The sequence below is a fragment of the Octopus bimaculoides genome, chromosome 23 (assembly GCF_001194135.2).
Source record: "Octopus bimaculoides isolate UCB-OBI-ISO-001 chromosome 23, ASM119413v2, whole genome shotgun sequence".
NCBI lineage: Eukaryota > Metazoa > Mollusca > Cephalopoda > Octopoda > Octopodidae > Octopus > Octopus bimaculoides.
The window spans coordinates 10,047,443-10,059,808 of record NC_069003.1 but is presented as its reverse complement, the minus strand read 5'-3'; the positions used below and the strand labels follow the sequence as shown (position 1 = coordinate 10,059,808).

The 12,366-nt window shown below is 39.3% G+C and overlaps 2 protein-coding genes across 3 annotated transcripts in view; one reads left to right on the top strand and one right to left on the bottom strand.

Annotated features, from left to right (window-relative positions):
• LOC106883708 (beclin 1-associated autophagy-related key regulator) overlaps window positions 1-9,831 on the bottom strand; it is an 11,203-nt gene extending 1,372 nt beyond the window's left edge. Inside the window, exons 1-5 of the mRNA XM_014934817.2 lie at window positions 7,586-9,831; window positions 5,908-5,970; window positions 3,315-3,357; window positions 1,390-1,471; window positions 387-621 (exon numbers count right to left, since the gene is read on the bottom strand). Of these exons, the coding sequence (XP_014790303.2) occupies window positions 387-621; window positions 1,390-1,471; window positions 3,315-3,357; window positions 5,908-5,970; window positions 7,586-7,977 (815 nt within the window). The 5' untranslated portion in view covers window positions 7,978-9,831. The remainder of the gene's footprint in view (window positions 1-386; window positions 622-1,389; window positions 1,472-3,314; window positions 3,358-5,907; window positions 5,971-7,585) is intronic.
• A 279-nt stretch (window positions 9,832-10,110) lies between these two features.
• The window catches only part of LOC106883709 (tRNA-uridine aminocarboxypropyltransferase 1), a 12,547-nt gene continuing 10,291 nt past the window's right edge, over window positions 10,111-12,366 (top strand). Inside the window, exon 1 of one of the 2 annotated variants that reach the window (XM_014934818.2) lies at window positions 10,111-11,323. In XM_014934818.2, coding sequence (XP_014790304.1) covers window positions 11,304-11,323 — 20 coding nt within the window. In that variant the 5' untranslated portion in view covers window positions 10,111-11,303. The other variant, XM_014934819.2, reaches the window with a different exon arrangement.

Below are 12,366 nucleotides of genomic sequence, written 5' to 3'. Positions count from 1 at the left end.
GTTTCGATTCCCAGACCGAGCGTTGTGAGTGTTTATTGAGCGAAAACACCTAAAGCTCCACGAGGCTCCGACAGGGGATCTTGGCGAACCCTGCTGTACTCTTCCACCACAACTTTCTCTCACTCTTACTTCCTGTTTCTGTTGTGCCTGTAATTCAAAGGGCCAGCCTTGTCACACTGTGTCACGCTGAATATCCCCGAGAACTACGTTAAGGGTACACGTGTCTGTGGAGTGCTCAGCCACTTGCATGTTAATTTCACGAGCAGGCTGTTCCGTTGATCGGATCAACTGGAACCCTCGACATCGTAAGCGACGGAGTATCAACAACAACAACAATTGACAAAGCTTTTTTTTTTTTGTTTCCAGAACTGACATAACAAACTCACCTGTTTGGTTTGATTTCAGAAATAGGGAAAATGTATTGGACTAAAATATTCGCTTGTGAACGTCTCTCTTTCACCAGTTTTTCTAGATCTTTCTTTAATATCACATTTTGTTCTTTAATTTTGTTCTTAATGTTATCACAGAGCTTCATGATGCGCAATTTCTTGTCGCGGTGCACTTTGGCGCGTTCTGTGCGCACCCGATTCAGTCGTTTGTCTTCGGCAAGCTTCTCCGCATCTATTAAGAAGAGAGAGAGATTAGCAAAATTCAATAACCAATGAAAATATAGTGTGTGCCTGTGTGAGCAGACATCTTTTAGGGTATATAGAATGTATGATGGATTATTACTAGTGAATTACATCAACCCTAGTGTTTCACTGGTACTTAATTTATTCACCCTGAAAAGATGAAAAGCAAAGTTGACCTCAGTAGAATTTTTTAATCATCATCATCATCATCATCGTCGTTTAACGTCCGCTTTCCATGCTAGCATGGGTTGGACGATTTGACTGAGGACTGGTGAAACCGGATGGCAACACCAGGCTCCAGTCTAATTTGGCAGAATTTCTACAGCTGGATGCCCTTCCTAACGCCAACCACTCAGAGAGTGTAGTGGGTGCTTAATAATAATAATCCTTTCTACTATAGTCACAAGGCCGGAAATTTTGGGTGAGGGTACTAGTCGATTACATCGACCCCAGTACTCAACCGGTACTTAATTTATTGACACTGAAAGGATGAAAGGCAAAGTCGACCTTAGCGGAATTTGAACTCAGAACTTAGCAACGGGCAAAATACCGCTAAGTATTTCATCCAGTATGCTAACAATCCTGCCAGCTCACCTTTCAGGGTTGATAAATTAAGTACCAGTCACATACTGAGGTCAATCTAATCGACTGCACACCCTCCACACACACTAAAAAAAAATTGGGGGCCATGTGCCTAAAGTAGAAAATAATAATAATAATAATAATAATAATAATAATAATAATAATAAATACTGACCTTTCTGCAATGATTCTTTCTCAGCTGCCAAAATGAGTTTCAAAAGCCGGATTTTTTCCTTTAAGTTTTCCAGCTCCCATTTCTAGGAATAAATTTCAAAAAGACATTAGTTATATCAGAATGATTGAGCCAGCAAGAAGGCCACTTAATCTACTAGAAATAGCAGCCAGATCAGCTTCATATCACACCCTCCTTACTACTACTACTACTACTACTACTACTACTACTACTATGTCATTATCATCATTGCTTTAAGAGTCCACTTTCCCATGGTTGCAGGAGTCAGATGGAATTAGTTAAGACTGATTTCCTACAGTTAGATGCCTTTTCTGTCACCAGCCCTCATTTGTTTCCAAGCAAGGTAATAATTTCCCTCATGGATTTTTATGGAAGATCGGTAATGCAGGACACACTTTACATGGCAGTGAGATTCATTTACAACTAACATGTGATGTCAAGACACCAACACACACACACACAAACACACTTCCACTATTTCTGCCAACAATATCCACTCACACAGCTTCAGTCACCCTAGGCTGACCAAAGCTACAGTAAAAGACACTTTCACAAGTTGCCACACAGAGGGACTGAACCTGAAACCATATGATTAGGGAGCAAACTTCTTAACTATACAGCCACACAGGTCTGAGTGTTTTAGTGTATTGAAGTACACACACACACCGCTGCTGTAGCTGCCGCCACCACCATCATTTAGCATGTTTTTCATATTGTCTTAAGACAGTTTAACTGGAGCTGGAGAGCTTACCAGGTTCCACAGTCTGTTTTGATTTGGTTTCTACAGCTGGATGCTCTTCCTCATGCCAACCACTCTACAGAGTGTAGTGGGTGCCTTTTACGTGTTACCATCACAGTTGCCTTCAACGTGTCACCAGCATGAATGCCTTTTATGTGTCACCAACATGGGTGGTATTTATGTGTCACCAACATGGGTGCTATTTATGTGTCACCAGCACAGGTGCCTTTCACATATTACTGGCACAGGTGCCTCTTATGTGTCACCAGCACAGGTGCCTGTATGTGTCACCAACATAGGTGCCTTTTATGTGTCGCCATCACAGGTTTCTCTTACGTGCCACCAGCACAGGTGCCTTGTATGTGTCTCCACCCTTTAAGTGTCACCAGCATGGGCAATCAGCCATAGAAACCATGCCAGAACAGACAATTGGAGCCTGATGCAGCTCTCTGGCTGGCCAGCTCCTGTCAAACCATCCAACCCATGCCTGCATGGAAAGCAGACGTTAAAAAATGATGGTGATGATGATGATGATGTATCTAGGATCACAGTAATCCAATGTCTCCTCAATATTTATGGCATCAGCCACAAAGTTCACACTGAGTAATGAGCCAGTCTACAACTACATAACCCAAAGTATCAAATAAGCAGTGTTTAGTCACAACCATTATATTTTTTATAAGGACATGGTGTATCTAGGACTACAGTAATCTAATGTGTCCTCTGTTGTTGTTATTGATTAACATCAGGTCAGCTCTGATTAAGTGGACCAATTAATTATAAGTTAGCTTAATCTATTTGATTATAATAAAAAAAATATTGCAGCTGTGACCAAACTATCTTTTCCCCAGACGTTGTAAAACCAAGGCTAAATCGTCCAACAAGTCCTTCCATTTCTTAAGACGTAAGAAGTGTGGTTTGAAGAATGTCTGGCTGCTATTTTCAGCAGGTCAGGCAACCGTAGAGGCTCCTCCTTTAGTTAGATGTTGATATTTGGTAATGTTGATGATATGGAGGGTGATGGTAGTGATGATGACAACAATGGTGTGGTGGTGGTGGTGGTGGTGGTGGTGACAATGTTGAAGTTGGCAGTGGTAGTGGTGGTTGTAATTATGATGATGATGATGATGATAGTGGAAAAGAAAGAAGAGAATTTAGGTTGCCTTACCTTTTTCTCTGCTGCATACTTGTTATCGAGTCCAGGTTTTATACTGAAGTGAGAGAATCAGACGAAAATAAAAAATGTGAGTCAATAGTAAGGAAAAGAGATTCAAACAAAAAAAATAATGGAAGTAATAAAGAAGCGAGAAGGGGGGAGGGATATAGAGGGAGATAGGGTGAGAGGAGGAAAAGTGATAAGGGAGGGAGAAAATGAAAGAGAGGGAAGGAGGGGGGAGCAAAGAGAGATGAGGAGGGAGAAAATGAAAGAGACACAGAGAGAGAAAGAGAGTGAGTGGAAGAGAGAGAAGAGAGAGTGAGTGAGAAAGGAAGAGAGAGAAAAAGAGAAGGCAAGGGAAGGTGAGAGTGAGAGAGAGAGTGGAAGAGCAGGAATGGGAAAGAGAGAGAGGGGTTCACCAAGGATTGGTGCTCAGCCCTGTCTCTTTCATCATAGTCCTCCAGGCAATAACAGAGGAATTCAAGACAGGCTGCCCCTGGGAGCTCCTCTATGCTGATGACCTTGGTCTTATAGCTGAATCACTACCTGAGCTAGAGAAGTTCCAAGTATGGAAACAAGGTCTAGAATCAAAGGACCTTAGAGTTAACCTAGCAAAAACCAAAGTCTTAGTAAGTAGGAAGGCAGACAAATTATAAATCCCGTCAGGTAGATGGCCCTGTAGAAAAGGTGTAGGTAAAAATTCCGTAAGATGCACCCAGTGTAAGCTTTGGACACACAAAAGGTGCAGCAACATCAAAGGAAGGTTAATAGAGAAAGGTGCACAGACATAATAAATGCTGAACATGTGTGGAAAATAGACCCCCATCAACTGCCAGTGGGGCAAGCTAGAGGTGGTAGATAGCTTCCAGTATCTAGGTGACCAGGTTAGTAGTCATCATCATCGTTTAAACGTCCGCTTTCCATGCTGGCATGAGTTGGACGATTTGACTGAGGACTGGTGAAACCAGATGGCAACACCAGGCTCCAATCTAATTTGGCAGAGTTTCTACAGCTGGATGCCCTTCCTAATGCCAACCACTCAGAGAGTGTAGTGGGTGCTTTTACGTGTCACCCGCACGAAGGCCAGTCAGGCGGTACTGGTTGTTCAGAGACCGTAGCTGTGAGAATAAGATTAGGCTGGGCAAAGTTCAGAGAGCTCCTACCCCTATTGGCAACAAAGGGCCTCTCTCTCAGATTGAAAGGCAGATTGGTTGATGCCTGTATGCAAACAGCTATGCTGCATGGCAGTGAAACATGGATTATAACAGCCGAGGGCATGCGCAGGCTTGAGAGAAATGAAGCCAGTATACTTTGCAGGATGTGCAATGTCAGTGTGCATGTTCGACAGAATGTAAGCATCTTGAGAGAAAAGTTAGGTATAAGAGGAATCAGATGTGGTGTGCAAGAGAGATGACTGTGCTGGTGTGGTCATGTGATGCATATGGACAAGGACAGCTGTGTAAAGAAGTGCTAATCTCTAACTGTGGAGGGAACCTGTGGTAGCGGTAGACGCAGGAAGACATGGGATGAGGTGGTGAAGCATGATCTTTGAACCTCACAGAGGCAATGACTATTGACCGAGACCTCTGACGATGTGCTCTGCTTAAGAGGAACTGCCAAGCCAGGTGCACCTGTGCTGGTGGCATGTAAAAAATATCAACCTTTGAACGCTGGGCTTCACGGAAGCAAAGAGGCTGAGTTCCTTTTGAGTGTTGGGCCTGACGGAGGCAAAGTGGCAGAGTTCCTTTCGAGTGTTGGGCCACACAGAGGAAGGGTGGCTGAGTTCCTTTCTAGCATTGGGTCTCAACTCGGCAAAGTGGCTGAGTTCCTTTCAAGTGTTGGGCCTCATGGAGGTAATGGTGAAGACCTTTGGCATTATGTCATGCTTGAGAAGAAGACCCCCGTCAAGCTGAGCAAAATCGCAGTCGTGGCAGATACTGATGTCATGTAAATGGCACTCATGCCATTGGCACACAAAAGCACCCATTACACTCTCAGAGTGGTTGACATTAGGAAGGGCATCTAGCTGTAGAAAAACATGCCAAGTCAGACTGGAGCCTGGTGCAGCCTTCCAGCATGCCAGCCCAGTTGAAGCATCCAACCCATGCCAGCTTGGACAACAAAGTTAAATGATGATGATGATGATGATGATGGATGGCTATAGGGGTCCACCAGAATAAAATAATAATCAAAGGGGTCCCAAGATGAAAAATGGCTGAGAACCCTTGTACTAAAGGGTATTTACCGAATTTTCTAAGCTGTTGTCACAGCCATCCTGCATTCAAGAATTCCTTTATTTTCAGTAGAATACTAACGCACTTGGTGCTTATAAGTTTATTTACAAAATGTTCTCACAATCCAAAAATTACAATTTAGCATCAAAAAAGACAGTTATTGCTGTTAGGGGTCTCTTAGCTTAATGATACAAAGTGCTCAGCCAGAATTTGAGGGATACAGATTTCAGTTCTCTATAGAGGTATGCTGGTCATATTTTTCTGTCTCCTACAAAGTATTTACCCAATTTTATAAACTGTCTTCACAGTAATCCTGCGTTTGAGAATTCCTTTATTTTCTGTACAATACATAAAAAAAATTTTAAACTTACCTCTGCAGGTATCGTTCCCGGTTCGCCTTACTCTCTTTCCATCTCTCGAGTTTATCACAGTATCTATAGGTGGACAATAAAGTAGAGAAAATGAGAGGAATTCAAGTCATTCCACTCCATTATCAGAACTAACAATTGTTTTACCAACATACAAATACATCAACATTACGAATGACTTAGTGGTCAAGAAATTCACTTCTCAACCACATAGTTTCAGGTCCACACATATATATGGACTAGGCTGTGTGTTCTTGAGCAAGACGCTTTATTTCACGTCGCTCCAGTTCAGAAATGAGTTGCAATGTCACTGGTGCCAAGCCATATCGGTTTTTGCCTTTGACTTGTGCCTCAGAGGGGAATTTTCAAGGTGCAATTTCATGGTATAATCTTTTGTCTAGGGAGCAAATATTTAAGAAAAAGTGGAAGTGGATTGGAAGCACAATTAGAAAAGACACTGTAGAAACTCTGCCAGATCAGATTGGAGCCTGGTGCAGCCATCTGGTTCGCCAGTCGTCAGTCAAACCATCCAACCCATGGAAAGCAGACATTAAATGATGATGATGATATGTATGTATATATATATATATATATATATATATGTATGTATGTATGTATGTATTTGAGTGTCTGTGTTTGTCCCCACCACCTATTGTTTGACACTGAAGTTGGTGTGCTTACATCCCCGTAACTTAGCGGTTCGCAAAGAGACCGATAGTATAAGTACTAGGCTTACAAAGAATAAGTCCAAGGGGCAGTTTGTTTGACTAAAGGCAGTGCTCCAGCATGGCCACAGTCAAAGGATTGAAACAAGTAAAAGAATATATATGTGTGTGTGTGTGTATATGTTTTTATGTACGTGATGAGTATAAATGAGCATCACCATCATACCATGAATAACATGTCTGGTCATGGGGAAATATTAGCTTGCATGGAAGCGGGAGAAGGGTTGGCAACAGGAAAGGCATCCAGGCATGGAGAATCCGCCTCAACAAATTTCATCCGACCTATTCAAGCATGGAGAAGCGGATGACAATTTTAAGCCAGGTACTTACTTTATTGATCTCTTTTGCCAAAGCGCTAGGTTACAGGAATATAAACACACCAACATTGGTTGCCAAGCAGTGGTGGGAGAGGACAAACACAGACATAAATACACACAGATGTGTGTGTATATATATATATATATATATATATATATAGTATTAGTAACAGAGAAAGAGGAATTTCGATTATCCCCACGTGGTGAGTTGTAATATATATAAGAAATTTAAAAAAGGAAAATACACACACTTTACATAGTTTTAATATAATTTTTAATATTATATATATATAAATATATATATACATATATATATATACATATATATATATATATATATATATATACATGCATACACACACATATGGTGGGCTTCTTTCAGTTTCTGCTTACCAAATCCACTCATAAGACTTTGGTCGGCCCAAGGCTAAAGCAGAAGACACTTGCCCAAGGTGCCATGCAGTGTGATTGAACCTGGAACCATGTGGTAGGGAAGTAAACTTCTTACTGCAGAACCAAGCCTGCATCCCCCACCCACATATATATATATATACACACAAACATATACATATATACATGTAGAATTATACATACATAATACAAAGGGCTGCAATGAAACAAAAGGCACAATGCTCTTACCTCTCCTGATCAGATTGTTTATGTTGGTGTACATAGTTTGAGTAATTGAACTGTCCCGTATTCACACAGCTGGCACAATAGAAAGGTCGACGTGTGGTCGTACAAACTGGACACCTTTCCACAGCTACGCGGACCGCTCCCCCGGACAGCTCAAACGAACTCTCCAGGCTGGTGGTAGCTGTGTTGCTAGTGGTGGTAGTGGTGGTGGTAGATGTTGTGGTCGAAGTGCTGATGACCGTTGTAGAGGCAGTGCTGGTACTGCTGGTAACTGCGATGCTGTCCACTGCCATAGTCGGGTGCAATGCACTACTGCTACCCGAAGTGCTCGTTACAGTTGCAGCTCTTGTAGATGTAGTAGCAGCGGTAGCAGTTGTAGAAGAAGTAGAAGACATTGTACCGTCTACTAGACAGCCTTTGTCTGTCTGTCTATCTATCTATCTATCTATTTAAACGGTTAATTACGTCATGGGCTTAAAAGTTCGTCTTCAAGTTCTTCGGAGATATATGGTGGATTTTCTTGTGGCCTTTTGTTGTTGATGAGCACATAGGATAGTGACAGAAGCGGCAATGGGGGAGGTGGTGGTGATGTTGATAATTGAGAATGTGAGGTGGCGTTGGAGAAGTGGTGATACTGGGAAATCTTTGATGGTGAAGGTGGCGCTGATAATCGAAGACGTTATTATTAATGTTGCTTGTAGTAATTAAGATAGTAGCACTGTGTTGCCGTTTGAATGATTCTTGTAGTAGTAGTAGTAGTAGTAGTAGTGGTGGTGGTGGTGGTGCCTTTTGTTCTAATAATTATTCATATTATTATTTCATTCACTTCTAGGAATAGTAAAATGGAGATTTAAATCACTCCCTTAGTATTTACCTGGTACTACTGTAACTGTTTTTTATAAATGATCTCGGGAGAAATAATAAAAAAAAAGGCAAAGATCTTGAATAGGTCTGAATAGTAAATATTGTTGATATTATTAATAAAGTTGGTGTTTAAAACGATGGTAGTACTTTGTTGTTAATATTACCTGTTGTTGTTGTTCGTAACGAGTGGTAGTATCATTAATAATAACAATATTGTTGTAGACTTAGAGGTAGTCAGTTCGGCCGTTGTTTGTAATGGTGATGATGATGATGATGATGATGATATAATAATAGTCGATACTTAGTAATGTTGTTCACGGTGTTGGCAATGGTATTTTTCGTTCTAGTAAATTCCACCACTGCTCTCTTTCTAAGCTGTAGTAGAGACTCTGTTATTGTTACTATTGGTGTAATAGCGATGGTGGTTGTTGATAACAATTATATTGTTGATGATGATGATGATGATGATGATGATGGTAGTGTGGTTCCGGTTAACTACTCCCACAACCACCAGTTTTTCGGGGAATATTTTTTTTCTTTCTTAAAAGATACAATTATTTCTTTTGTTGTTGGTCTTATTGTTGACGATATTATTATTCCCTCTCCGACTCTTTCTTTCTCTTCTCTATTCTTCTTCCTCTTCCTTTTATTTACATCTATTATGTATGATCGGGGTATTTGCTTATGTAAGTTCCGGTGACTCTGAACTAACTACTATTGCTAAGATTATCGCACCCGTTGTTTATAACGATATTCCTGTTAATCATAACGAAAGAAAGACAGACAGATATGTACACACACACACACACACATATCAACAAAGGAACATCATTAGGATATGCATTTTCTTCAAACTTTCATTCTTATGTTCAGATTTCACTACATACACACACACATCATATACACACACACACACATATATATAGATAGATAGATAGATAGATAGATATTTCAAAAGAAAAGTAGGGTCGGGTTAGCAGTTGAAGGATTAACTCTGAGTATTGAAAATAAGAGCTTTTCAGTTATAATGTATTAAAAAAATTGCAATATACATGTATTGAATCCTGTAATTTATCGCTTCTGGGGAATCAACATAAATTTCTGTGGTTATATATATTTTCCTTTTCCTATGTTATTATAGTTGTGATTGTAGTTTTAGGGGAAAATCTCGTCTACCCTTATTACCATTTGTTGTTCTTGCTGTTGCCGACGACGTCTGTCGATATTCCTTGTATCACATCGTATCATATGTACCATTCGTTATTATTCCATATTCCCTTCTATTTATCTGTCTCTCTCTCTATCTCCCTCCGTACAGCTGATGTTGTTGTTACTCTTTAACTGTTGTTCCTCCGCTTTCTGTTTACCCTGAGGAATTCTGGGAAAAACATATATATTATCTATTTTTCTTTTTTTTTTCAATTTTCACTGGATTTAACTTTTATTTAATCATTTTAAATTAATTTATACATTTTAAATATATATACTAATAAATAATATTTATCTTGATAATATTTGTTTTTTCCTTTTATTTTTTTCAGTAATTTTTGTTGCACTTAACGATATGGTTGCTAATGTTATTTAACCTCTGCCCTCGGCCTGGGTTACAGACCTCTAGTTATATCAACGCACTAGGTGCTATAGCATTTATTTATTGACAGCAACACAGCCTTAGATAAAAATTGAACCCCTAAATGTGTGTGTGTGTGCGGGGGGTCCCGTACAACTGCCCGATGTGCCCATTCATTAAGACGGCACTACTTCCATCTCTGCACTACGTCAACCCTGATGCAGCTGATCTTTGATCCAATGCATCCCACCCATGACCATCCCATCATTTTAGTCATGTAGGACTGAATTATATGAGGTGTCCAGGACATTCACACACTTTCACACCAAAAGGAATAGAATTACATACCGCTTTAGAACCATTTCTAAATTTTCCGGAAATATATGTGATCGAATATCATACATGTATTACCGAAAACGATTTGGAAATGATTGTTATAATTTAAATATAAATTCATTATTAATTATTAATCATTAAGGCGGCCATAGATCATATTCCACCGATTCCGCCGAAGTCGACTTTGCTTTTCAGCTTTTCGGAGTCGATGAAAACAAGTACCAGATCGATGTAATCGGCAATTCCCTACCCCTAAAAAAATTGCTGGCCTCCAAAAAATAAAAAGGTTATGAGGGGTTATACGAGGTGCTTAAACCAGAATTCTGACTTGTCTTTTTATAAAAACTTTTTTTTAAAGTGTCACGCTGATTCTGCCTAGCAGTTACGTTAAGGTTCCGTGTCTATGGAATACTCAGCCACTTACACCTTAATTCAGGCAGCCAAACAGAAAAGATCCGCATCAAAACTACATCATTACACCAAATTTGAACTCAATTGGGACAAAATCGAAAGCTGGCAGCCACACAGAAAAGATCCCAACTGAATACTCGTTGTCGAACGACGAAGATCCACCACCACTACGCTAAAGGCAGACCCCCCAGTATGGCCGCAGTCCATTGACAGAAACCTATAAGAGAATAAAATAATTAAGAAATAATATATGCCTTTATTTGGATAAAAGAAAAAATATTTCAGTGCCCCAGTATGGCCGCAGTCCATTGATAGAAACCAGTAAGAGAATAAAAGAATTAATACCATTACGAAATATGTCTTCATTTTGTATAGAAGAAAAGTGATTTCAGTGCCCCAGTATGGTCGCAGTCCATTGACAGAAAAAGAAAAATTAGGCGATTAAGCAATACCATTAACAAATATATGCCTTCGTTTTGTTCCGAAGGAAAGTGATTTTGGTATATAAATAAGACATTGATTCAGCTGAGTGTATACAAGATGTTTTTGGTACTCTTAAGGTAAATATTACCACATTGCAGACCACGTGTTTACAGTGTAGAAGCATGGGTGAAAGTGTAAAAGTCGGGAGTCTTTAAATATTGCCGTATATTGAACTGATTTAAAAGAAAGATTTGTTGATTATTGTGAAATCGATATTTCTATTGATCTACGTGAGAGAAAAATAAAAGGAAAACACGGGGGTAAGAATTAATTTAGGTAAACTTGTTGAATTTGTACGTAAACAACGACATCATATATATATAAAGCCTGGCAAGAATTTGTTTCCTCATAACTTTCAGAAAAATGGGTATTTTTTTTTTTTAGGAAGCTCTCTACAAATGCCCTTCAGAAGGTGTAGATTACGATTATATTGGAATTTGTTGTGTAAAAGTTCTTCGAAAGTATGAGAGAGGAGTAGCGAAAAATTCATACGAGTCCCTTGTAACTTTCATTAAAATAAACAATTTTTTAACGAAAATTTCTATAAATATCCTTCAGATGATGTAGATTACGATTATATCGGAATTTAATATGAAAAAGTAATTGGGTACGCACACATACAACATGACATCATGTATAATTTGTCTCGAAAATGAAACTTAAAATTGTGTTCAATTTTCGTGGGCGTCCGCTAATTATGTTTTTATTATTATTATTATTATTTCATTCAATTCTGGTATAATCGGAATCTGCTTTATCTTGAAGATATTTGTTGAAAATTTCATTGAAAGGTATCCGTTTTTATGAAAGTTATGAGAAAACGAAATCTGGTGGAGGCCTAAAGACGAGAGCGATCACAAAAGCACCGTGCTACATTCTTCCAATTCACCAATAAATACATTTTTACATAGATAACTACGAAGCTTCGAAGCTTAATTAATCGGCGATATTTCGTTTTGACTTGCTGGACTGTCGTTCTTGTTCGTTAATTTCCGTCATTTTTTAAATTTATTTATTTACTTTTAAAGTGGGAGAGAGAAAGTGAAAGATATATGTACATGTATACCGATCCACTTTAGCCACTTCGGTTGAGATGGACAATATGTAATCTGAACCTTTC